The sequence below is a fragment of the Callospermophilus lateralis genome, chromosome 7, assembly GCF_048772815.1.
Source record: "Callospermophilus lateralis isolate mCalLat2 chromosome 7, mCalLat2.hap1, whole genome shotgun sequence".
NCBI lineage: Eukaryota > Metazoa > Chordata > Mammalia > Rodentia > Sciuridae > Callospermophilus > Callospermophilus lateralis.
Window position 1 is genome coordinate 3201574 of NC_135311.1, and position 27580 is coordinate 3229153.

Consider the following 27580-nt stretch of genomic DNA (forward strand, 5'->3'; position numbering starts at 1 on the left):
CAGGCAGGGAGAAGCCATCCCCTCTTCTGTGGGGTGCCTTTTGTATCTTGGACATTGAGGCATCTGTTCACTCACCCCCCAAAAGGGAGAGACTCAGAAATGACACAGATGGCTAACTAAGGACTTTATTTCAAACAAAAAATAAAAAATTAAGAGCTGTTTCCCTGGGTATGAGGAAGGGATCGGGGTAGGAATTCCCCATGGCTAGGTCAATACCCTCAATAACTGGAGGGATTGTAATTCCCCTTCTCAATCCCACTGATGGGGAACCTTAGCAAGTGCAGGACCCTGTGACAGAGCCCACCTATCAAGGGGAACTCTGGCAGGGGTCAGTCCCTGGGAGAATATCTAGAGTCGGGCAGCAGCATGGCCAAAGGCCAACCACAGGATCAAGTCCTAAGTACCAAAAACTTATTCTTCCCTCTTCCTGGGACTCAGAACAGATAAGGGGCAGCCTGTGGAAAGAACCTCTCAGGTCCCGGTGAGAGGGAGGAGGGCCAGGTGCCCCTCGCATTCATCACCTCTATTCTCTGGAGGGCAGGGAGTCCTGGAACCTGTCAGATGGTAATACACAATGAGGGGCGGGAAGCCCCAGCAAGCCTGCACCCCATGGCCGGCTCCTCCCACCCTGGCAAGCGCTCACAGTTACCACATGATCCTTTATATTTCTTGCCTCCCATTTCCCTTGGGTGGATGGTTGGGTAGATGGGGTTTCCTGGTTTGTGATTTCTCAGACAAGGGCTCTCCCAGGAGAGGGTACCCTGGATCCCCCCACCACTCTTAGGCCCAAGAAGGAGGGTGTCACATGATGCCATTGGTGAGGTACTGGAAGCCGTCGTAGAGTTTGGTGGTGATGGACCGCATGCTGCCATCCACCATCTGCTCCACCAGCAGCTGGAGTTGCTCCTCGGTCATGCTCATGTGGAACCTCTCTTTGAGGTTGCGGATGGTGCTGGAACCATGGAAGCAAGGAAGCTGAGAGCCTGGAGGGAAGAGTGGGGACTGAGGATCCCGGATAGGAAGGAGGTACAGTGGTCACCACCCCAGGAGCACAGGCAGGTATTCCTGAAGTGCCCCTTCCCTCCCCACTCGAGAGCTGTGGAGTCCGTTCTGTGCAGAGAAGAGGAACTGGTGGGAGGTCCTGTCTTGAGCTCATCTGCATCCCGTGCTTCTAAGCCCCTCTGTAGGTGAGGGTATGTGGGCAGAGGAGGGGAGAGGGCCATAGAAAGGGTTGAGGGAACAGAATTGCGGGGTCCAAAAGGAAGGCCAGGAAGAAACTCGGGATGGGCCCTGAGCTGGGCACACTTATCTGGTTGCAGGCCTCTGCCTATGCTACGTCTGACACTCACAGATGACCTGGGCCACCGTCATCATGGGGCCAGACGGGGATGCTCCTGAGCAACGGCGACAACCTGTGGGGTAGGGGCAGGGGTGGGGAGGAGGAGACTGGCAGCTTAGACGTGGTATCCACCTGGAGCCTTGAGGAGGGGGGACAAGGACTGGGGCCCAGGGGAGCTCACAGGAGGGGATCCCAGGCAAGACAGTGGACATCAAGGTAGGACAGGGTAGAGGAGAAAGATGAGAAATTCAGCTCAGAGCAGGACAGGTGAATAGTGGGAAAGGAAGGCGGCCTGGCAGGGGGAGCAGAGGCCAGGGCAAGCAGGTCAAGTGGCATGGGGAGGAAAGTCCAGTACGTGGAAACCCCTGAGTAGGTCAAGAGAAGAACCACGCATGGAGGAGATGGAGAGACTGGTGGTAAAGGGATAGGGACATCAGAAGGACCAGGAGGCTACAAATGGGGCTCTTTTTTCCCTGAGGGTGCCAAGGAGGGTGTTTCTGCTGCCCCTTCTTCCTCCCAGGCCCAGCTCCGCCAGGGTCAGGAAGAGTGTCCTGGAGGAGAAATGGCACTGGATTGAGCTGGATCCCTCTCCCCCAACAACCAATTTGCATCTTGATGTGGGAGTCCTAAGCTCTAGGGCCTCAACCTGAGTGGGGATGTGGAGGGTTCCACAGGCCCTGAGCTCTCCCCAGCCCACCTTGCTGCATGATCTCCACGATCTGCACCACTTTATCCATGTGTTTCCGAGCAGCAATCAGCCCTTGCAGCATCAGCATCTTATAGTAGTTGAACATGTCGCCATGCAGGCCACCCATCACCTGGGGAGGAAGAAGAGTGTGTGCACCACAGGACTATGGTAGGAGTGATCCCTGTCCTGTGAGCCTTCCAGAAGTGCTGCTTTCTTTCCCAGGGCAATCATGCCAAACTCCACTGTTCCCCACTCAGGAAATCCTGCCTCACCCTGACTTACTGCCATTTCTGTTCTGTTCATCCCTAATTGGGGAGCGGGGAGGAGCCCATCAGCTCCCCCTGCCATGGCAGAGAAAGAACAGTGACCCTGAGGCGCCTCTGCTTCCTGACTCACATCCACAAACTCTGTGGTCAGCTTAAAGGCTGATGTCTCAAAGCCCAGGTTTCGGGGTGAGCTGGACAGGATGAAGCCAAAGTCGATGTGGATGATGTGGCCTTCTGCATCCAAAAGGATATTCCCATTGTGTCTGAAGAAGAGAAAGAGGAGAGGAAGAGTCATAGTAAGTCTTACTGGGACTGAATTTTTTTTTTTTTTTTTTTTTTTAATGTTTTGGTCGTAGACCGACGCAATACCTTCATTTATCTATTATGTGGTGCAGAGGACCGAACCCAGTGCCTCACACATGCTAGGTGAGTGCTCTACCACTGAGCCACAACCCCAGCCCCCTGAGACCAGACTTTAAAATGGCAACATACTGGCCATAGGACACGAGGCTGGGGCATCCCCTGCCATGTTTTCTGCTGCCTATAATCCTGAGTCCAGTCTCCTAGGATCTAAAGCTAGCAGTGAAAAGAAAGGAAGCAGAAGAGAGAACCACTAACAAAAGCTGGTGTCTAAAATTCCTATTATTAACAACTTAATGACAATATTTAGCAGAGCACAGTGGCACACACCTGTAATCCCAGTGATGCAGGAGGCTGAGGCAGGAGGATCCACAAGTTCAAAGCCAGCCTCAGCAATTTAGTGAAACCCACTCCCAAAATAAAAAAATAAATTAAAAGGGCTGGTGATATGGCTCCATAGTTAAATACCCCTGGGTTCAATCCCAGGTACCAAAAATAAGAAGTTTAGGGTTATCCCAATTTCCCAGAAATCTCATTTTTAGTATTCAAACTAGTCCCAATCTAGTAGAGAATCCAGAAGCAAGGAAATAAGGCCTGTGAGGCTCCAGCCAGCTGTCACAGAGGCCAGGCACTTTGCTGTGTAGGAAACCTCCATCAACCAATTAATCCACCTGTGTTTCATTTGTAATCCCTATCAGCCCACTGCAAATCAAGCCCCATCAGAAGAAACAACAATCAGTGGCAAGTAGACTCAGTGAAGTTTAAGTGTAAAATAGTGTGTGCGCTTCAAGCAGTTAAGTTTTAAATCATTATTTAAAAATCTCAAAAGGTGTCAGGTGCACAACTATAATCTCAGTGATTTAGGAGACTGAGGCAGGAGGATCATAAATTCCAGGCCAGCCTCAGCAAAGTAGCAAGATCCTGTCTCAAAAAACAAAAAGGACTGGGGATGTAGTTATGGGTAAAAGCATCTGTGGGATCAATCTCTAGCACCAAAACACAAAAATCACCCCAGTAGGCAAGTACTGCAGGCCAGCTGTAGGGGAAGAAGAGTTGAAGGGAGGTAAAGCCCAGGTCTTTGTCATTCCCACTAGAATGGCCAGGAGAAAGAACAACTAACATGCTAAGCACTTGAAGCCTAGCCTATTCAGCACAACCAGCCTTCTCACTGTCCAAAGAGCTCATAGTCTGTCTGATGGTCACCTTCTCTGGAGCTGGTCTGACTGACCTAAACAGGAAGGACCAAAAGGGAGAACAAGTCCCACCTGAATCCTCCCCCTCTGGAAAAACATTAAAGATTTAGCAGCACCTGCACAACACTGAGAGCCAGAAAGACTATGAGATGTCCTGCTCCCTTTTACAGGTGAGGAAACAGCCCTGAGAAGTCAAATAACTGACTCGCTTCTTAAGATCCCAAGGCTAATTTCTCTCCTACACTAACTACCAGACTTGGCTTCAGGAGGAAGCTGCTTGGAACTCATTTTGAAGTACAGAGATCTTAAAACCTGCTTCCAGACTGGGGGTTCATTGTTCATTGTTGCCACCTCTTTCCAGTGGCTGATTCCATTCATGGCTTGACTATATTCTTTCTTCTTAAAAAAAAAAAAAAAAAAAAAAAAAAAAAAAAAAAACAAGCTCTGGCAAGGTTAATTAGAGAAAAATTTTGCATGGTTTACTTTTCTGGGATGCTTGCACTGATGTCTGAATCATCTGGATCAATGACAACCAGTGTGCACACTCTGTAGTAGTTTCTGCACACTGTGTCTAATTTAATACTATTGCCTTGGTATTGATGGATACCAGTTTTGGTCAACATGGCACAGTATTTTTCTTCAGATTTCCTCAAAATTAGGCAGTTGCTGGTGAGGATGACCAATGCTTCACCTTGTCTGGTCATCTTGTACTCTGGCAAGTACCACTTTAAAAAAATTTTTCTTTCAGTTGTAGATGGACACAATACCTTTCTTTTTTTCTTTTATGTGGTGCTGAGGATGGAACCTAGTGCCTCACTTGTGTGAGGCAAGCGCTCTGACCACTGAGCCACAATCCCAGCCCCTCAAGTACCACTTTTCCTATAGCAAGTGGGAGCCTAGAATTGATTGACTTCAGTCATCTTTTTCATTTTCTTTGTTGCCACCATGTTCCTGCCACAGGTGTAGGACGGCCGCCAACCATGAGCAGCCCTGCATCTACTCCGTTTGAAGTTACTAGGAACAGTTTCCCAGCTGCCTGCTCCAACACTCCTCCCAACTCCCTTATTAGAGGATACACTCTCATCTTCCAAACCTATCCGTTTCCTAAGGGAAGGCCCTGAGGCCTGACTAGAGCCAGCTTCCCTGCCACCATGTACTCAATGCTGGGGCTGAACCCTAGGTTCTGCAGGGCATGGGCTCAGAATCCGGATGTTTCCAGGCACAGTCTAAAGCTGGCAACCAAGTTCCTTGTGATCACATTCCCCAGCAACTGTCAAAGGCAGTGCTTGTGTTGGTTCATTTGTAGGGTGGAAGGGCAGAATGAGCACAGGTTCTAAGAGCTACCTGACCCTTACTTCCCTCATGAGGAAACACTTGTCCAACAAGGTTTTCATCTGGTTTAAATGTAAGAATGTAGGGCCATGGCAGGCGCTGTGATGTCAGATTTCTGATAAACTGCTCTCTGTAGCTAATCTTCATAGGTCACGATGTCACCAGGAGCCCTGGCAGCATAGGCCACTGCATTTCTTTTTTTTTTTCCTTTTATTTATTTATTTGTTTGTTTATTTTAAATGGACAGAATGTCTTTATTTGTTTATTTTTATGCTGAGGATCAAACCCAGTGCCTCACCCACATGCTAGGCAAGCGCTCTACCACTGGGCTACAGCCCCAACCCTACATTTCTTTCTCTGTGCCCAGGAAGAGCTGCAACTCACAGAAGCATTTGGGGCATACACCTCAAGTCACTGTCTAGAGACACTTGAGAAGGCAGGTCCTCAGTGTTGTAATTATGTGCAATATGTACTTAACCTATATATGTGTATGTATACTAACTCTGTGTAGTTAGGCCTTATAAAATCATGTGAAACTGAGAGAAATAACAGTTCTGGGCAAAATAGTGGGTGCTTAAAAGTTGTGAAAAACATTTGTTGGAATGAGAGATAAGGAGTGTTCATTGGCTAGAAGTTTCAACTTCATTTTCTCCATGTTCCTCATGTCCACCTTCTCCTTTCTATTCTCAGCCACTACCACTTCCCTCACTTTTGCTCAGTGCCTCACTTCTGTTGAGGCTGGCTTTGAACTTGTGATCCTCCTGTCTCAGCCTCCCGAGCTGCTAGGATTATACAGGCGTGCGCCACTGTGCCTGGCTACAGTGAAGGCTTTCTTAATTTAGCCTCAACATACCTGTCTGATGTCACTGCCTGCTCAACCTTTAATCCTCTTGAAATATTTTCTCACCTGGGACATATTTCCTCCACAGCTTTATCTGTCTTCATTCTCCCTGTCCTTTCAGTCCCTATTCATTCAAACCTTTACTCCTCCCATAAATCCTACATTCCTATGCTCTCTCACCCTAGGATTTGTCAGCATCCTCCTTAGCTCAATGTCACATGAATACATCTGTTTCTTCTGAAAATACATCGTTTGTTTCTATCAATGGAGAATTATGTATGAAGGGACACAGCAGACCCTGGTGCAGAACTAGGATGAGGGCAGAGGACCCATACCTGTCCTTGACTTGCAGCAGGTAGCAGACCAGACAGTAGCCAGCACAACTTTGCACAAAATTACGCTGAGCACTGAGGAATGCCTCAGTGGTGTAACTGCCATGCTCCTGTAGGAAGTAATCGAGCAGCGAGAGCTGAGACTGTTTCTTTACTTGGTGGATGGACACAGCGTTGACCACTGGTTCAATCATGCCACTGTCGGCCGAAATCACAAGAATCTTGTATGGCTTGATCCAAAGGGGCACTCGCTCCTGTTCCCAAATGGACTGTGAGGAGACACAGAGGTATCAGACTCTCATCTTTCTCCAAACTAGAGAGAAGGCTAAAATCCCTCTCTCCAGTACCTCTCTCCTTGGTGGCCTTGCATTATAGGCCATTAAGTAAGACTCACAGATCGACTGAGGACCAGGAAGTTTTGAAGGGACATCTAGGGCCTGACAGGAAGCTATACTTAAGAGGTATGTGGGGAAAGGAAAGAAATGATAGAATAGGAAATATTACTGTCACCTTACAAGCAGGGAGAGTGGGAACTAAGTTCAAATAATAATAATAATAATAATAAAAAGACAGGAAAAAATTTAGGTCCAAAGAAATCTCTAGAAAATAAAAATATTGACATAAAGAACTGGATTAAAGTGGTGAAGCTCTTTGCAGACAACCAACCCAGGGGGCTCAGGGGAGCAATATCTCGGCCCACTATAACGCGCCCACCACAGGCCATTTAGGAAGTTCTGATGTAAAGGACAAACAAGGCACCTTGACTTTCAGTGGGCACAACAGGGCAGGTGCAGTTCACCAAAACAGCCAACAGAGGCCGCTGTGGAGCTGTTCCCGTGGCTGCATTTCCCAGGGGAAAAAGCACCAACTTTAGCACCCGTGGGCAGGAAGCTGGTCCCCAGGAGAGCTCCCTGCAGAACAACCTGTGTGGTCACTCAGGTGGCTATCTTTCTTCTTCCCTTTCCTTACCTGCAGTTGTTTCAACACCTGGAAGGCCAGCAGCTCCTGCCGAAGGTCATCTCCACATTTGACAATGACTGACAGGAGCCGCCAATTGGGGAGATGGCCATAGGGAGAGCCTTCTCTGATCCTCCTGTTTAGGAAGAAGCAAAGGGTGTCATAGGGTGATGCCAGGGTGAGGGCTTAAACTCCCTGGAAGTCTGATGAAGGTTTTGGAGGCTAATGGCCAACAGAGGTGGTGCTGTGAGCGCCAGCAGTGGCCTTGAGACCAAACTACTCACCGTACTTTCTCCTGCCAGGGCTCTTTGAGAGCAACTGCAGAAGGGTCTTCTGGGTCTCGCTTGAAGGCTGTGGGGGTGTGAGCCAGCTGTTCAGAAAGGCGCCGTCTAGCAGGAAGAAAATACATCCATTGCTGGGAGGAGCGGCCCCAGAGCCCGATGCCCCTGACTATGCTGGTACTCTCTCTACAGTTCTGGATTCTGGATGTACAGACTGAGAGAGACTCACAGGAGGAAGCATAACTAGAAGCGCTGTTCTGCTACTCGAGTAGTCTGTGATCATGTTAAAACGAATGGGCGCTGGGGTCGTAGCTCACTGGTGGGGCGCTAGCCTAGCACGTAGGAGACACTAGGTTCTATCCTTGGCACCACATAAAAATAAATAAATAAAGGTATTGTGTCTATCTACAACTAAAAATGAAGAGTTCCTGGCTCTTCTCATTCCTCTACCACAAGACTGACAGAATGAGCCTAACCCCAGAATCTGCATTTCTGCAGATTCCCTCTGACTGTGATGCACGTCACCATGAGACCCCACTTTGAGAAACACTGCTTGAATTCCTTTCTTGGATGCTGTCATCCCCTTGGGATCCTCTTAAAGTAATATAATTTTCTGTAGTCACCCAAGCAATGTTTCAACCTGCACTTTCACTGACTCAAGTTTGGTGGCCTCAGGACAAGGACAGAATAAGGAAAGAAAAAGGAAAGACAGGCTGACAGCAGGTGTTAAAGAGAGAGGAAGGGGACAGAGAGAGGCAACAACTGAAAGAGGGATAAAAAAAATGAGTGCAGGGCTGCGGCTGAGGCTGAGGCTCGGGCTCAGTGGCAGAGCGCTCGCCTAGCATGCGTGAGGCACTGGGTTCGATCCTCAGCACCGCATAAAAATAAAATAAAAGGCTGCAACTACAAAAAAAATTTTTTTAATGAGCGCAATGTGATCTGGTCATACCGGATATCCCCTGCTGCAATGAACACAGGCTCCTTGCTCTCCTGGCTGGTGATGCTGTCCACGGAAAACTGGGAGATGTTGTCACAACTGTTGGTGTGCACTTCAGGGAGCTGGGGAGAGCAGGGGAGCGCTGGTCAGACGTGCAAAGTGAGCACAGATCCCTTTCTTGCCTCCTGCTTGGTTGCCGTTGCCACGGCATGTGCAGCCCTCCCTTCCAGAGTCCTCACAAAAGCCTCTCCTCTTACGGACCCCAAGCAGATCATGACTACTTGGACCGCAAGGTGCCGCGGCACTCACATGGGCCCCACAGCAGTGTTTCTCAAAAAGTGAACTACCTGCGTCAGAATTAGCGGAGATGCTTGCTGAAATGCAGATCACAAGGCCTCGGCATTGGTCTGAATTAGAACTGTTGGGGATGAAATCTGGAAGTATGGAATTTTAACAAGTTCTCCAGATTTCCAATACACTAAAGTTTGCAAATCATTGCCATGACCTCGTGGAAACCTGAACTTTCAGTATCATACTGAGAGCCCCTACAGTTAAACATTCCACCAGGCCTGAAGGCCCCTATCAAGTCCGATATCAAGTCTCTTTACCAGAGCACTTCCCTACTCCATTTGTCACCCAGTACACAACCCTATGCATCCTGTCTTCTTCTGTGGTAATAGGGATTGAACCCAGGGGTCTTCTACCACTAAGCTACATGTATGTATGTTCAAAGACAAAGATTCTGTCTTTTTCATAGAATGGCTCTACGTAATCCTGCTCTTGCTCCCTATAATCCCAGAATAAAATTTCTTTTCACAGCTGACAGGATCCTGCCTAACCAACTCTCCAGCCTTATTCTAGCTCTACAAATTTTCTTTAGTTCTTATCAGGAGCCAAGCTCTCTCTCATCTTCTAGTCTTTATATGTACTTCTACTGCCCAAATGTTTTGTCCAGCTAATCCCTACCATGCTTCCAGCCTTGGCTGAGAGATTACTTCCTCCAGAAAATCTTCTGACTCCCTCCCCAAGTCTGGAGTAAGCACAACCTCCCCCACTGGGTGCTCTCCTAACACCCCGTCCTCCGCAGGCACCACAACCTGGATCACACCTCACTCTAACTTCCTGCTTCCTAGTCTTGTTCTTTCCCCTGTTAGTTCACAAACTCCCTTGTTTACTAGTATATAGCACTTGGGTCTGGAATGAGAGACTGTGTGACTTACCACTCTCTGCTCTCTTAAGTCAACTTTATAGAGCAGCTGTTCTTCAATAAATATTTTCATTAAATTTTCCTCATTACATTAACTTGCATTTCTTTTGTGGGAGAATGAGCTCTACCTAAGTATTGTCCAGACGGCTGCTCAGAGCATTCGCTTCACACTACTCATGCCATTCATTTGGGCATGTGCCCCCCCTGCCAGGGGGTTTGTTATCTTGTCTCAAAGCTTGTGGAGAATAGGAGTTGTGCCCTAGGGTTACCTCCTTGGAGCTCCCTCACCTCCACCTGCAGCTCGCCTATGTCATCCACCGACCAGGCTTCATCGTCATTGTCATAGTTGGGCACAGTGCTAAAGCTGCCAGCCCGCTGCTCGTGGGTGATGCCACATTCAGGCAGGTTCTCTACAGATCGTGTGCTCCGAATTCGGTTCTCAGGGATTCGGGCGGGGACACTGGTGGTGTCGAAGTTTTCACATTCAAGGACTTCCACGTAGATCAGGTAGGGAGCCTGATGTGGGGAGTGAGGACAGGATTTGTAGCTTATCTCCACAACTACCTCCCAAATCTCAACACCATGTTCTTCCTGTTGCACTGCCCAGTCCCTTAATACTATGGACGCCATATTTTTAGGGCAGGAACTTGTCATATGATTACATATGTAAAGAATCTGGTAAGAGAGTATACAAGTTTTTCAAATTTTCAGTTGGGCTTCAAAATGCACAGTCAATATGGTTGGGAATAACTCTTCCAACTATCAACCGCAGCTTGTAAGAGAAGCCTAGAGGTCTCTGTGGGCTTGTCCTAAAGACAGGGCCAAAGGAGCTGCTGTGGCAAAGACTGGATAAAACTGGGCATTGTCCCAAGGAGGATTCTAACCTTCAATGCTTCCTCTCAAAGAAAAATCTGAACCATCATTACTCACTTCAATCAACAAATTCGGCTAATTCTCTCCAATATAAATTGGGCATCCTTCTCTCGTCCCTGCCCACTCTGATCAGAAAAGGTCTTAGAAACAAAACATTTCACTATCATCAAGATTGGTGTATCTGGACAGCCCAAGAGAGTTATAGGAGGGCTGGAGAAGAGCTACCAACATGACTGTAAGGAGTGGGTGGAGAGTAATTTCCCTAAAATCCAGCAAGAGGTGAGCAGAAAATATCAGGCTGCTTTGACCCAGAAAAGCAAAGTCCAAGAAGGGTATGACAGGAGGAGGACTCACAGGATCTTTACAGCACTGAAGAAGAATCATGGCTGACACATGCAATTAATTATGAACTATGCAAGATGTCGAAGATGTGTTAGGCGAATCCCTGTGCATATACACAAACTCTGGACAATCATGGGGGAAGAATCATATCAGAGTTAGGACCTACCTTGTCCTTGGAGTTGAGGACAACAGCCTGTGTGTGGGGCACGCGGACCACGTGGTGGTCAAAGCCAGCAGTAGGCAGCCAGACTCGGGCAGGGAGCTTATGGTTGAGCAGGGAGAGCTCTGAGATCAGCCGCTGTGTTTTCTGCTCTTTGGTGGGGAGCGTGGCCAGCCGTTTTCCAATTGCCATTAGGGACTTAATGAATTCTCGCTCAGGGGCCAGTCGGACAGGCTACAGGAGGGTGGGATGAAACAAAATATGGTGAGGAAACCATTAAAAAAAAAAGTGGCCCACCCCTCAATCTCTCCTGGCCACACAGGTCAGGGACCCCAGCATCTGGGGAACGCTAGGAAGAAGGCTACCTTTTGGCCATGGCAGGAGATTTCACCCCACTGTTTCTGCGTGAACTGACAAGAGCCAGCACATTCCATTTTTGTGTGCTACTTCTTGAGGGTATACGGGGCCAGGATCCCAGTTATTGAGAAGTACCCCTCCTCTTATTGAGACCCTCAAGTAATGTCTCAAGGTTTCAAGATGGGAAGGGGACATCTGGAGGTCAGTCAGGGCCCCAGACAGAACTGCTTACATCTAAGGTGCTTTACTCAAGAACAAGGCTGTACCTCTCCCCATCTGGACCCTGGGCTGGATCTCTGCTGTGGGACTCTATCAAAGCCCACAGGCTGGGCAAGGGAGCTTGGAGAGCTCTGCTGGGTCCACAAGGGTAAGGAAGGGAGCTTCAAGTCAATTTCTCCTTTCAAAGTCATCCAAATGACTCCTGTTGGTTTCCATGGTACCCCATGCCCTATCCACCCCACAGTCTCTTACAAGGAATCAATGCCATGCAGGGCATGAGAAGAGGATGAACAAATCTGCATTAATGAGGGCACAATAATAGGAAAAGAAAAAGCAGACTGTGGGGCTGGAGTTGTGGCTCAGTGGTAGAGCTCTTGTCTAGCACAGGTGAAGCACTGAGTTCAATCCTCAGCACCACATAAAAAAAATAAATAAAATAAAGGCATTGTGTCCATCTATAACCAAAAAAAAAAAAAAAAGCGGAGGGAGGGAGGGAGGGAGGTGTGTGTAGGAGGATGGAGAAAGAAAGCAATTGCTCTTTTTTTCAGTCCTGAGGACGGCCCTGAAGGCCTGTCTCTAGTGATCCCTCCTGGGGTCCTCTTCCTCTACTTCTCGCAGCTAGGCTTCCTGTTCCAGTGCCCTGCTGTGAGCTGGGTTCCTCAGACTGGGCATGTTAGTCATCCCCAGAAAGGGCACAGTCAGTCTGGGGAGTGAGGTGGGAGAAGATGCACTCAGCGGCACACACAGAAGTGCTCTGCTCCCGGTCTCACTTCTTCTACCACAGGGGGCATTTGTTCAAGACAGCCACCCAACTAGCCACCCAGCTCCCCAGCCCACCTCCCCACAGCTGGATAAGGATGGTGTCTCCTCCTCTTACAGCAAATAGTAGTTCACTCACCAGGTTTTTCTCTCCCTTTCTGAGTGTGTCTTGCTTAGTTTCCTGATTGAGAATCTCTACCCTGACTCCCTCACACTGCAAAAAAAGAGCTTCTTTTGAAAACAGGGAAGTATCTGGTCTGCCTGGGCAGGGGCGACAGCCAGCGTACACAGGGTCAGCTCTTTTCTCAGCCTCCACCCATGATGGGAGGAGGTGGGCGGGCTCAGAGCACCATGTGGTAATGTAACAGGGTGCTGAAATCCGTCAGGAATGCTTTAGGAGCAGGGTTAAAAAGAAATAAAAGGAAGACAACAGAATTGGGTTTCTATGGCCCCCAGATATATCCTGGTGGCTTAAAATAGAAAAAGAAAACAGGAAGTTTGAAGACTCACTCCTTCATCCTGATCCCCTAAACCATCCACTCAGGTGGCAAGTGGTCACTGTCCCAAGGACCCTCCACCCACCCAATTTAAAGTCATCTCAGGTTAGAAATGGCAGAATTCCTTCCTATCCTCAAATCAGCATTTGAGCTGGGGGCCCCCAAGTTCTGTGAGCATTGGAAACGTGACCCCAGGCCTCCAGAGAAAGGCTCTGCTGCACGGGAGGAGATAGGAATCAAGGCTGAAAGGGGATTGGCACAGAACATAGAAAACTGATTGGGTAGACAAATAGAAAATAAAATGTAAAAAAAATCATCCAAACTCCCAGAGGGTCCAGCATTTCCTCTCACGTCTTTGCCCAGCAACAAGGTCCAAGACCCTGTGGGACCAGAGGGTCAGGGGTTAGTCCAGAGGGAGCAAGAAGGAGAATGGGGATTAAGGAACATCCTGGGCAGTGAGCTGGGAAAAGGGGAGAATTCCAACCTGGAAGAAAGGTGGTTGATGTTAAAAAGAAAACGAGCTGTGGAGAGGCAAAGCTTCCCTTCAGGCCAAGTCCTGTTTGCTTCTGGAGTTGAATCACCCAGCGCGGGGCCTAGCATTTAGAACACTGAATAAATATCTGATGGTCTCATGGCAAAAGCCATGGGGAAAGGGTCTGGGTGGGAGAAATGGGATCCTGGGGGTTTCTGCCAAGCAGTTCTTGGCTCTGATCCAGGAGTAAACTCTACCTCTCTCCCAGCTGTTTGCTCCAGAGACCCAGGAGCTGGGGTAGAAAAGCACAGCAGCCCAGCTGTCTCTGAGAGGAATAAACTGAGCTCATCTTAGTATGGCCTGGCATTGGCAGGAAAGGTCAGGTCTGGGAGGGAGAAGCCTCAGAAATCAAAGGGCCTTTGAACTCCAGCTTTGGCCTGGGGGCTCTGAAGACCTGGGACGGGAGAGGAAATGCGGCCATGGGGGGAGCCTGCCACCCGTCCCAGCCTGGCCCCACTTACGGAACTGAATGGATTATCAATACTCTCGGTGCTGGAGGAGAACTCCTGGGAAGGGCCAGAGGGCAAAGGGGAAAAGAGGGGGCAGGGTGGAAAGGGGGAGAGACAAAGGCAAAGAGTTTAGCTCAACTCCATCATAACGGCTACTCCTGTGCAGCTCTACCTTTCTGCTTTAATGAACAAGAGACAACCCAGAAATGTCACTTGCCCAGATTAGACAATTGTGGGAGACGCTAGAAGGCCAGCTCAGAACTTGAGGTCAGAAAGACTGAAGAAACAGGCATTGCTTGTTTTCCACTATAGTCCCTTTGATTCTTTTTTTTTTTTTTTTGACGGGGGTGGGGGGTGGGGGGGTGGCGAGCGGGGTATTGGGAACTTAACCTAGGCATGCTTTACCACTGAGCTACATCCCCATCCCTTTCTATTTTATTTTGAAAAAGGGATTCACTAAGTTGCCAAGGCTAACCTCAACTTGCGATCCTCCTGCCTCAGTCTCCTGAGTAACTGGGTTTATAGGTGTGCATCACTACACCCAACTTGTTCCCTTTTATTCTTGCCTGAATGAATCTTTTTATTTTTCTTTTTTTGGTACCAGGGATTAAACCCAGGGGCAGTGAACCACTGAGCCACATCCCCAGACTTTTATATTTTTCATTTTAAGACAGGGTCTCACTAAGTTGCTTAGGGTCTTGTTATATTGCTGATGCTGGTTGTGAACTTGAAATCCTCCTGCCTTAGCCTCCCAAGTTGCTGGGATTACAGGTGTGTGCCACTGCATTTGGCCTGAATGAATCTTCCTTTTAGGATGAAACCCTAAAGCTGGGTCCCTAGGTAAGTAACTACACTGCCAACCTTCCCAGCTCTTTGTCTCCACCCATGGATCCACTCTGTGGATCCCCACAGAGAGACTGGATTCAACACACTGCACAACCCCCACATTGGAAACCCCATGTTTTTTTCAGCCTCTCGGAAATCTCAGTGGGGAAGAAGAGCTAAACCTTCAGTGCCTAGTATGTGTGTGTATCTCCTTTTCAATCAGACTCATCATCACCCTGGGAAGTCCAATAACAACTTGAACCCAAAGTCATCCCAGACTCATGAACTTGAACCCCTTGGGCTGGAGGCTGGTGGAAGTGGAGGACAGGTCAGTCAGGTCAGTCTCATATCAAATGTCCGTAGGCTTCTTATCGGGTTATTGCACTTGACACTCAATATGTTACAAATTTTTTGACTTAAGTTTGAGAGTCAGGTACTAGCTAAATTCACCTGAGAAAGCTGATTAGCTGAGACAGCACCTCTGAGAGTCCCAGTTTGGGGAAAAATCTAAACTTCTCCCCCATTCTTGTGTCTTACTGCGGTCTACGAACAAAACAGGGGACAGGAATGGTGGTCAAACTCTCATTCTGCAGCTCTGATACCACAGGGCTAGCGTGGGTTCTACCCAACAAGGTCTACCAAGGCAAGGAGCATGGGGTGCACTGTATACAAACATGCAGGAGGGGAGGGGCCTGGACTTCAGAGGCAAACTCCTGCGAGCCCCCAGGGAGGAGGGCAGTGAACCCTGAGCTTCCACTCTGCAACTGGCATTTCAAGCACTGACTTAACACCATAACTTAAGTTCTACTCCAGCAGGAGCTCCCATAGGCAGGTCTTTCTTGAAGAACTCTTTTAAGGGAGAAGTCACACTTGGACACACTCCCCTGAGGCCACAACTCTTCCACTGTGGGTAAAAGTGGGAGGGAGAACTGAGGCAGTGAGAAGGCCAGAATGGTTCAACCTCTCCCCATGAACTGGCTGGGGAAGGGACAGCTGGCAGGACACTGGCTCCATGAACGCTCCGTGGACTCTCTCATAGACAGGTCCCAGCAGACTCATTAACAGCATTGGGGGAAAGGAGGTACATCAGGACCTGCTCTCTTCCTACTCCTGGGCTTGAGTCATTCACACTGAGTCAGCTCCAGGGAGTAAAGCTCAGGCCAAGAAGCTGACATCACACCCTATCAGGCTAGAAGGCCCACTGGGTTTCCAGTATGACAACTAACAGATTTCTGTGTACAAAGGTCGCAGTCCTGAAGACAAAGTTGATTTAGAGTGTCATTATGTAGGGCAGGGTGTGGGGTGGGGGGAGTACCCAAATCATTCTCTGCTCCCTATGCCTCTCTCTATGCCAAAAATATTTATCATTTGGTCACATGGGAAGAAAATCTATCTGTGCAGGGGTCTCGGAGGAGGCTGATAAAAACTGGGTTTGGAGGAAAATGGTGGGAGATGAGAGAACTGAGTGCTAGGTCCACTGTTTGGAGTATAAAAAATTCCTCATGAAAAGATAATGGAACCTTCAGTGAGATCTGGCCAGAGCTCTGCAGAGAGACCACAGGCAGGAGAACAGAGCTTCTTCACTGAGGCTCACTTCACCCTCTGGCACTTCTCCATTGCAGAAGATTATACTCAGAAATCAAATGGAAAGTAGAGCTGAGCACCATGGCACACTTCTGTAATCCCAGCAACTCAGGAGGCTGAGGCAGGAGGATCCAAATTCGAAGCCAGCCTCATCAATTTAGCAAGGCCCTAAGCTACTTAGTGAGACCCTATCTCAATATCTTTATTTTAGTAATTTATTTTTATGTGATGCTGAGAATCGAACCTAGTGCCTTACATGTATGAGGCAAGTATGCTCCACCACTGTGCCACAGTCACAGACCCTCCCTGTGTCAAAATAAAAAATAAAAAAGGCCTGGGGGTGTAGCTCAGTGGTAAAGCATCCCTCCCTAGGTTAAATCCCCAGTACAAAAAAAAAAAAAAAAAGACTGTCAGGGCCCACCTAGAGATTCTCCTTCCAGAATGTCAGTGCAACACTTAGAAAATTCTGTGCTTCACTTTAGTAAGGTGTCTACTTACTGCCTATGCACAGTTAACAACTTTCAAGTCACAAACTAACCAGTTACCTTAGATACTGGGGTGTTCTGAAATTCCTAGAGGAAAGAACACATTTTATCCTCTACTCTTTGCTGACTTTCAAACAGGGCTTTGATGATGTAACAAGATTAGTAACTCCTTGTTGAAGGAATGACTGAATGTTGCATGACAGGGCAGAGGACGGACAGAAGAAGGAAAGCCATTTCCTTTCCACTGGGGAACACAGCCTGGATAGACATAGCCTCAAAATGTCAGAGGGGCTAGAAGAAACCCCTGTGCTGAAGACTTGCCCAGTGCTTAGAAACCCAGCAATATTTACATTTATCCCACCCCCGCCTCGAGCTCACATTTCCTAAGGAGCCACAGTAGACAGGTGTCTCATTCTGCCAGCATCAGATAATGATTACCCAGGAGAGCCTGGGAACATGTTATCTCTTTCCTTTCCTGGATCTTAGTGACCCAAGATAAGAAGCCAGGTTAGGAAGAATGGCAGCTGGAGAACCCACCCCAGAGATTTAAGCACTCACAGATCACCTGCCTTTCAGAGCCTTCCATCATTTTAGAGCAGAAGTTAGATGCAAGGAAGAAGGATCAGGACCAGTGCAAGGAGAAAGCCCTACAGCTTCAGCTTTTTCTGGTCCTACGATGAGGTCTACAGAGTGGATACAAAGAAAAGCCAAGCCTGACAAGAGTATCAAGGAATTCATTTCTGCTGCTCACACCCATAATGCCCCAGGCTGGACCCCCAAGATGAGGCAGCTCTCAAACCCTTCATGTCCTTAGTTTCACCAGAATCTGGAGGATTCTTCTTGCTCTGCAACAACCTTTCTTCATGGACCCTGAGATCTGCTGCCAAGCTCAAACAAAAATGAAAATGGTTCATTCTGGTCTGAGAATAGTTTAGGCTTTGTCTGTGAATAGATGTGGAAGTGTAAGTGGCCACAGCACAGCCCTTCTTCCCAATGGCCTCTGACAGCTGAGACCTGAGGAAGAAGGTCACCCACCAAGGCAGCTCAGCTGAGTGATTATGAGCACAAGCCGTGATCTGGGTCCTGGTCTGATATTCACCAGTTGACGCCTTAGGCAAATCATTTAACCTCTCTAAGCCTCGGTTTCCTCGCTGGTAAAATAATAAATGTCTGTTAGGGTTGTTGTGAGGATTAAATGTCAAAAAATCTGGCATGATGCCTGGCACATAAGTGCTCGATAAATGTTAGCACTTTTAGCTTTACGATCCCTGCATGATCTTGATAAAATACCAATTTTCAGAGACAGCAGGCTCTGCAGTCTCCCCTCCCCCTGCTTTTCTCTTCCCTCGTCACTGTGACCTTCCTCTACTTGGAAGAAGCCCTACTGTATTGACAACGTGGGTGGGTTATGTCCCACGGAGGCAGATGCCAGCACTGTGGCCATGCACATTTTCCAACAGTGCAAATTCCTCATTTTTTTCCTCCCTTCTTTTCTAGACTGGGCTGGCAGCCAAGATGGGAGCCCGGCCAATGGCAAATCAGAGAGGAAGACTGGGGCACCATTGTCTAGCTGGGATACCAGGTCTCTGAACTTGGTTGTCCACTAGGCAACTTTCCCTTGTTATCTGTCCAGATGTGGAGTGGACGGTGACCATATCCTACTGATGTGCACATCTCCTCCCTGTTCTGTATCGCACAGCCTCAACTGCTACTCAGCTTCGTCTTCTTCCAGCCTCAGGTCCTGGACTAGGCACTAAGACTTACTGCTTCTCTTGTCCCTTTGTGCTTCTCCCAAATGATACGATATGGGAAAGAACTCTACTGCACAAGGAAAGTCAGGTCAAAGAACCCCTGAGATGCCTCAGTGATATGGAATGAAGCTGATCCTATGTTGTCAATAAAAAGCAGGCTCTTCAGGGGGTGGGGGAGAGGGATTATGAAAAGGAGTGGCCAGGAGAATGAAGCTGACATTCTATTTAACATCCTCCCTCCCCCAGAACACACAAAAGCCACAGCCCCTTCTCCTTCCCTAGGAGTGCGGCTCTGAGAGGCTCTGGCAGCACTCAGGTCTCAAGCCAGGGGAGAGGGTCTCCTCCTGTCAGTATGGAGTCAATGGGACGGCAGTACAGTCTAGTAAAGACTGTGGACAGCCAGGGGCCTTGCTATCAGCTATACAACCTGAGGCAAGTCACTTTATCTCTGAGTTCCCCTGTAAAAGGAGTCAGTTGGAATACATGAATTCTAAGGCTTTTTTCCATTCTAACATTCCATTCTTTTATCAGTGAAATGAAACAGAGGAAAGGACAGAAAGGACAGAGTAACCCCATGTAGGACATCCTATCTCCGTGCAGCCCTCTGCCAACCGGCCTTTCTGTACCTCCCCACAGCTTTACCTCATCCTCATTCTCCACTTTAGGGTTGCTGGCTGTTCGTTTCAGGTTGCTGCTGAGACTTATGCTGGCGGTGGCATCTGACTTAGAGCGCTGGTGAGTCCTTTTGGAGGGAGACAGCCCAGTATCAGGGGCTGGGCTCAAGGAGGGAAGTTCCCTCTTTCGGTGAGCTGGCTTCAGCTCATCTGAGAGGATTAGCTTCCGTAACTTGGTCCCACGGGAGTGTCGTTGAGTGGAAATGTGCATGTCTGAAGAGTAAGCCCCAAGCAACAGGGCACACTGGAGGGAAAAGTTAATGCTCTGGCGACAACGGTGGACGATATAGGGCTTAATGGCATCACCCACGTCCTCATCCATGTGGATGTACATGTTAAGCAACTGGGGCAGATAGAAGTCCACATCCTCATTGCGAAAGCAGAAGAGCCGGTTGCCGATGTAGGCTTGTACTCCAGGCTCCTTGGAGTTATACAAGTATGAAATAGCCATGGAGATGTCAAATAGTTTTGACTCAAACAGCCTCAGCAGCCAAGATTGTTTGGCTGAGTTGTTCTGCCGCCGCCTTCTTGCTCCTTTGGCTGTGCTTGAGGCCACAGTGGCCCCCATCTCATCTTCCTCCTCTCTGATCTGGGAAGGTGGGTCGTCTAGGCAACGGATCTCACTGTCCACACCATCCCCATTGACCAATTCCAGTGGGGTGCCTCTGCTAGAGACAGCCATGCCTCCATGCAAAAGCTTGACTTTCTCCAACACCTCCTGGCAGGCCTTCTGGGCCACCTCAGGGTCAATCACTGATAGTTCCCCGACCCCCTCTGTGATGACGCTTAGCAAGGAGCCCCCATTATTCCCTGGTGGGTCAGGAGTAGGCTCGGAAGTTGGATTCAGGGGGGCAGATTCCACTACCGTGTCTCCCATGGCTACAGCCAGACTTCAAGCTTCCAAGCTACAGGAGGGAGGGAGGGAGGGAGGGAGGGAGGGAGGGAGGCAGGCAGAGAGAAGGAGGGAGGAACAGAAAGGGAGACATATACACACTGGTTAGTGGTACCCTCAGATCTTCCCTTCACCATGAAACCTCCCCAGGCACCTCCTCTGTCTGTCTTCCTGGACTCCTTCAAAATCAGAACAGTCATCTCCTCCCAGGGAGGCTTCCTTTACTGTCTCCACTTCTGATCACTGTGTTATTCTTCATCCCTTCTGCACTTAGTTACTCAGCTTAGCCTCACTTCTTAGCCTGTTCTTATGAAATGTTGCTTGATATGCATTGTGTTCACACAGGCTTACAAAGCCTCAGGGAAAATGAGTAGCAATATGAGTCTTATTCCCTTGTTCTTAATTCTCCAAATAGTTTTCTGCCCCTTTCCTCTTCTTGTGTCCCCCTTCAAAAGCCTGTCATAACTTTTTCTTCCCCTCCTTAAATTTTATTTCCTTACTCATATGACAATCACACAGGGTCCTATGCATCTCACCTCTATTTAGTGTTAAAGTCTTGATATATTTTTCTAGTTACAGATACTTTCTTACCTTCCCTTTTAGACTCAAAGCTCCCAGGGAATAAGGGCCAGCAAATACCATGCCATGATTAGTTTAGAAGAAAACAGCTTAAAACAAGCATCATCAACCCTGCTGAAGCTGGGCCATTTCTTTGCTCGTCTGGGTTCATGACTGCATACCCTTTCTCCAGGGCTGTGGCAGCTGAAGTACAGTGGAAAGAACCCTGGACTTGGAGGCAGATAGGCTGGGGTTCAGATTCTCACTCTGCCTTTATGAGATGTACAGACTTATGCAAGCCACGTATCTTCTGAGTTTCAGTTTTCTCAACTGCAAATTGGGAAAAAAAAAATACTTACTTCTCGTTGTTGCCATGAAGAAGAAATAAATTAATATGTATTAAAAGATCTAGCACAGTCCTTGGCACATGGTAGTACTCAATAAATGCTAGTTGAATCTTAACCACCTGAAAGGTTAATAAATAATGTGTGTGTGTGTCTATACACATATATTATTTTTGTAGGAGAAGTGAATTAGAATTATATTAGTTGTTTAAAACTCTTGCAAGATATTTATAATAGCCTTCTCCTGCCCCAAAACTACTTTTCCCACTATTATACACACACTCCAAGAAGTGGAGGGCTGGCTATAAGAAGGCAATAAGAAATCAGGCTGGCACTCATGGATCTAGAACTTCTAAAGAACAGAGAGGAAAAGAAATCATAACTAACAATGGTTAGAGAACACCATTGACAAAAGCCACTATTTTCCAAGAGAAATTCTTCAGAGCTTCACCAAATCCAGACCAGGAAAATCAGTGCAGAACAGAAGGAAATTTTATCAGACCAACCTGTCTCCAGAATCTGGCTCTAGCCAACAATGGATTCAGAGTCCTCTTTGCAAAATTGCAAATATATTGAAACTAAGACATACTTAAGAGCACAAACAAGAGAGAAGTAGCTTTTGTGGAGCTGCAATGCAGGTAATTTCCTAGTGACATCACCTTTGATTCTAAGAGCCTGGGTGCTAAGCATAAAGATTTGGGTGGGTAGAAAAATGGTGCTAAGCATATAGATTCTCTAGGCATTTTGGGAAGCACTGTTTTCTAAACCACCTTTCCTTGTATTGCACCTCTGAAATTTTAAGTGTCAAGGTTGCTTTCATCTGCCAAGTATCAAACAGTCCAGTTTCCTAAAGTTTTGTAGAAAGTCAGATGGGGAACTCTTCTGTTCTCAGAGATCAACAAAAAAGGCTACTTTCGTTCATTATTCTTCCACGTTTGTCAGGCAAGACTGTCTTCCAAGTCTCTTTAATTTCCCTGATGCAGTTTGAACTTTGTATTGGTAAGAAGGTGGCAACTCTTTCACTATGCTCTCTCCCAAAATTAGGCAGTGCCCTGAGTCGTAGAACCAGCATGGTTGCCTATGTGGATCTGTCTCTACTTGCAACATTGGGTTACACAGGAATAATAAGAAAGAAGCTTTAATCATTCCCTGCTAAACTTTGTAGGGCACTCTCATCAGAAGGTCACTTTAATTCAACCCTCTGCCTTTTAGATCTGCTTAGAGACTCACATGATGGCCTCAATCATACTGCACAAATAACTCTTCTTCTCAATATGTCTATGCTTGGTGCATTCCTCTCTTTTTCTCTAGAGACTTCCAAGTCACTAAAAACTCCTGAAGTCCCCTTTTCTAAACTTTAAAGGGTGGCTGAGAGTGTAGCTTGTGGCAGAATACTTGCCTAGCATGAACAAGGCCCTGGGTTCAATCCCTAGCGTGACAAAAACAACGAACAAACAAAACCCCAACCTTTTAAGGGAAATGAAATTCACACCTTTGCTCACATTGAGTGTCATAGATCTAAGAAGTTAAGCAGATTCCTGCTCCAATTTTAATCATGACTGGGATTATTATTGGCATAGGAAGGCAGGTAAGAATATCATTATCTCTTTATTCCATAGATAAAAGAAGAAGAATTCCTAGGGCTCAGCTAGGAATTCCATATCACAGTATTTGGAGGACTTTCCCTATGAACAGATGCCTCTATCCACCTTTCCTCCAGTGATGTCAAAAGGTGTAAGAAAATCAGACTCCTGTCCTGTATAAGCAGCTCTGCCAGTAGAAACCAGCAAACTGGACCTGGGCTTCTCCTGGCTCTCAGGGACTCAGGGATTGCCTGTACCTGAAGCAAGTCATAGGGAGAAGGAATGTTGGATGGAACAGGGTTAGATGATGTTGACAGTGTGGACAATAAATATAGAAAAAGGATTCTCTAAAACCTAAATCCAGATACTGTCTTCAATACAAATTTATTCACTCTCAAATACAAAGAAAATATGCCCTTAATGGCTAACAATTCCAAAGAAAATCAAAGGATTAGAATACAAAAGAAAAGGAAGAAAAGTCCTGTATTTATTCCAGAAGCCTAAACTTTCCTTTCAGACAGACTACAAGGGAAAAAGAAGAGGCCTCCTCTGCTCCAGCCTGATAGGCAGCTCCCAGGAAAGGTTGGTGGGAGTACTGTGTGCACTGACAACTAATTGCGCTCCACAGCTCCCACCTGGGCAAAGCAGGGGACTCAAGTTTGAGCGTCAGGCGTTGCTACAGGTCAGGGCAAGGCAGGGAAGAGCAGTGGCTGAAGAGGACAGAGAGGGTGTACATATGTGTTCTGCTGGACCATGGGCAGTTAAGCAAGTCTGCAAAGGACTCTGGTTTTGGGTTTTTGGGGCAGGGATTGAACACAGGGTACTTATGACTAAACTACTACTATTTTTATTTTAATTTTGACACAGGGTTTCACTAAGTCATTGAGGCTGCCTAGAATTTGTGATCCTCCTGCCCTAGCCTCCCTAGTCATTGGGATTACAGGTGTGCGGCGAGACACTGGGATCTGTAAGAGGACTCTGGAGGCGATGATCACTTCACCTGGCTTCTTGCTTCCCATCTCCTCAAAAGATTATAAGCAAACAATTGTTCATAGGCCTTCATTAAGGAACTTACTAGATTGGTCTCTAGAAGGACAGGATGGTAAGGAGCCCCAATCAATCCCTTCACTCAGCTAATCACTATCTCCCTTGTCAATTTTTTTTCCATGGACCAGATAAATATGGATTGATTCAGACCAATCCTGATGTCATAGAATGGCCTTTAAGAGATCATTTGATCTAGTACTCTGCCTTCAAGCAGGCAGGCAAGCTCAATTTCCCTCTTCCTTTAAAAGATCCTCCTGTAAGATGAATCATGAAAGATGGAAAAACGGGTAGAAGAACCAATATTTTCATTCTATAAGGTGGATAATTAAGAGAGACTAGCATGAACAAGGGCCTGGGTTGGGGACGTAGCTCAAGGGCAGAACATTTGCCTTGCATGAGGAAGGCCCTATGTTTGCTCCCTAGCACTGTGGGGGGAAAAAAATTTAATACTGGAAAAGAAAGGTTCAAATATATATCCTCTAAAGTTAAATCTTCTTTTGCAACAACTGAGTTAAGAAATAGAGGCACAAGCATTTTATTTAAAGCTATGATGATAAACTTCAGAACTGAACACTAAGATAATAAAAGAAGTTAATTCTAAGGGAGTAGGAGTAGAGATGAAGGGGACTGTTGGTTTTCATCACAAACTCTTACACTACCATTGGATTTGTTATCGAGTGCATGCATTCCTTTAAAAAAAATAATTTTTTAAAAATTAGGTGCTCTTCAACCTATTTGTATCACCCTAGGCTCTCTATTCTGGTGTTGAGAAGTTCTTTATATGTATTAAGGTCTCAAACCTTTCTTCTTCTTCTTCTTCTTCTTTTTCTTTTTCTTGTGGTACTAGGGAGAATATCACTGAGCTACACCCAGACCCTTTTTAAATTTTATTCTGGGACAGTCTTGCGAAGTTGCTGAGGTTGGCCTTCAACTTGCAATCCTCCTGCTTTGGCATGCATCACCATTCCTAGTTCAAACCTTACTTTAGGAAGGTTTCAACTCATCTTTCCCCTCTAATGGTAAAGGTAGAGGACAAGTACTCTAGTTTTCCTGTAGAAAACTCAGGGCTAAAAAAAAATGAGTGGACTCAAGTCTCACCAGGAACCAGGTGAATGCTAACTGAATGCCCTAAAGGGTGATGGCATCAGGGGAGAGGGCATTCCGGAGGGCAGTGGTCTCAAGGTAGTTAAGTCAATATTGAATCAGGCTGAGAACTCTGTGCAGTGCCATGAAGCTGGTATAAGCAGATTCCAGCCAGACAGCCCAAGCCAGCTCTGGGAGCCCCTGATGAAACAGAGAGATGGCAAAGAAAGCAACCTGTATGCTCACCTTTCTCTGAACTGTTTCTTCTCCCCATTCCCAGTCCTAATTGCACTTGGATCAGGCTCTCTCTTGTCCCATACCAATTATTGAAAGGATTCTCCCAAACCTCTTTCCCAAATCAAAGACTCTCATTTGGTTCCTTTGGATTGTGTTCAGCAAACGTGTTCTCATTAAGTGTGGACCCAGCTAAGATGAATCAGGGAAACTAGGGTAAATATGATTTTTGGTTGAGTGAGCTGCTTCCAAGGAGTGAGGCTTCTCTTATAAAGGGATTATAAGCAGATGCCCTTTGGCTAACTACAAGGGGGAAATGAAGAAGTGGAATGAGATGGGTCTAGAGTCAGAAGATGGATGGAACTTCATGTGCACTCTTCATTATCACAGGCCAAGAGAAAGACATGGCAGCAACTAGTTTCCTAAGACCCAACTCACTCCAAGTTCTCTTCTCAAGTCAGCTTCCTCAAAGGACTTTTCCAAAAACACACTTTCTTTCTTCCCTTAGAATCTGCAGTTATGGATTAAGTATGGAAGGAATAGTGTAGGTGGTCAGCAACTTAATGCGCTAGGGGTAAAAAGCAAGGCAGATGAAACACAAGTCAGGAGCCTGGGTTTCAAACTGACACTCTTAAGACCACAAAGATCCAACAGAAAGACTGAGATGAAGAAAAATTCTCAGGATGATAAGACCTCTGATAATAAATACCTTTGTCTCAGAACCCAGAAAGTTTTGTCAACAAAGTTTAATTCTTTCCCCAACCCACACCCTACTATTATTAGCCTGTAACTTCACTGATGCCTATAGAGTGGGCCATTTCCTCAAAACAACCATTCTGGAAGTCAAGTGAGTAAGTCACATGCTGAACCTAGGAGTCCTGATTCTGAATGTACAAGCTTTTCCATTGTCTCATCCTCTTTTTCCCAGTTACCCCCCAACCCCACCCCAGGCCTGAAAGCTTACGAAATCAACCAAAACTATTCTTGTGAGCCAAAGTCAGTAAACTCATTCCTCTTAGATCTGGATTGGGGTGGGAAGACACTCATTCTGTGATCTGTTTAACACAAGCCCCAAAATAAATAATCCAAAACAAAATTTCTCACAACCTCATTCAGTTTCCATGCAGGCCTGTTCATCCCTCCTAGTGGCTGCTCCTGAGTAGTCAACAAAGTGTAATCTGATAGGGACTTCTTCAAAACTTGCTCCATCCTTCAGAAACACCCTTCTGTTCAGAAAAGCCTGAGACAGCTGAGGCTCCCCCTCCTCCCAACACATTTTCTTCATAGTTCAAGGTTTAGCTGATCCTGAAATAAGTGGTATGTGGAGATAAAGAGTGTGACAGAGAACACATAAAGAGTACAGGGAAAACAGAACCAAATGACACAAGGATCAGCAAAAGCCTTCAAACTAAAGGGAGGTGTCAAAGTTGGAAATCAATGGGAAGGGGTACTGTCAGCTCGCTCTCTCCTATGGGAACAATCCTGCAAAGGGCTGGGGATTGAGAAGGGGGACAGGAAGGGTAAAGACAGCTACAGGGACCATAAAACACCCTAGAGAAAAATGGTGAGAACTAAGGTCAAAGTAGAATGTAAATGATACATTGGGAATGATGAGGAGGGCCCGAGATCCCTTTGGGAGAGGGGAATAGGCAATTTTTGGAGGCCAGGAGCTGGCTGGGTAGGTGATAGTGAGGTACTGGAATCAGAAAAGGCAGAGGAAGAGAGGGATACAATCTTTAGCTCAAGGAAAATAGGAACTCTGTGCTGAGGTTGCACAGACCTTGAAGGAGTGGGGTAAAATAGGAAAAGGGATAAGGCGGGGTCCATGAGAAGGTCTGGGGCTGAAGCACGGATGATGAGGAAGGACAAGCAAGAATAGACATATAAATGGAAGGGGTCTAATGTGAAAAGGGTTCACGACTTTAAAAAAATATTTCGGGACGGAGGCAATAGGGGTAAGAAGGGGGGAGGGAATCCCCAGGGTAGAGGGAGGAGCTAAACAGAAAAGGAAGCCAAAAAGCAGAGAAAGACCCCAGGCTTGAGAGGAAAGGTGGAGAAGAAACCCAGGGTGCAGCAGCCACCGAGAGGGCAGTTTTGAAGTCGACCCCAGGTCGAGGGAGGCTGTGCGGGGCAGGGTTGGGTGGGAAAAGGACACCCCCCCACACCAAACAGAGCAAAGGTGACTCTTCGGGGAGGAGTCGCTTACCTCCGGAGGACCCCCGCAGAAGGGGTGCAGGCGGTCGGGGTCGGACTGCCGACACCGCCGCCTCAGCAGCAGCGGCCGCTCCCGGGTTCCATTGGCCGCCTGCGCTTCCCTGACAGCGGCCGCGGCGGCTGCACCAGGCCCCGGCTGCGGGGCTGCCCGCAGCGCTGCCTGAAGGGGCCTTCACTCTGCCTCAAGTTGGACAGGGCCGCAATACCAGGACCAAAAAAACCAAACAAACAACCCTCCAGCCGGTCTCGATGTAAGGTTCTTCTTCTGAGCCCAAGCCCTTCTCCCGGGATTTGCTTTCCTGCTTCCCCGACACTCAGGACCCTTCTGATGCCATAGTAATCTAAGGAGTCGGATGAGCTGCCTGGAACACGCCTGTTCAGAAAA

The 27580-nt window shown here is 47.3% G+C and overlaps 1 protein-coding gene across 7 annotated transcripts; it reads right to left on the reverse strand.

Moving 5' to 3' along the window:
• Positions 1–109: 109 nt before the first annotated feature.
• Pi4kb (phosphatidylinositol 4-kinase beta) lies at positions 110–27580 on the reverse strand. 7 transcript variants are annotated; one of them, XM_076861865.1, is made up of 15 exons: positions 27188–27580; positions 26089–26286; positions 20873–21020; positions 19209–20145; positions 13934–13978; positions 11115–11342; positions 10022–10249; positions 8539–8648; positions 7593–7697; positions 7321–7444; positions 6355–6620; positions 2424–2556; positions 2037–2157; positions 1350–1412; positions 110–983 (listed from the first exon to the last, which is right to left on the reverse strand). In XM_076861865.1, exons 4-15 carry the CDS (start codon positions 20115–20117, stop codon positions 802–804), a joined length of 2514 nt encoding a protein of 837 aa, XP_076717980.1. In that variant the 5' UTR covers positions 20118–20145; positions 20873–21020; positions 26089–26286; positions 27188–27580; the 3' UTR covers positions 110–801. The 7 variants fall into 7 exon arrangements, with proteins under 7 accessions (XP_076717980.1, XP_076717981.1, XP_076717983.1 ...); XM_076861866.1 differs by lacking the exon at positions 26089–26286; XM_076861868.1 differs by lacking the exon at positions 13934–13978.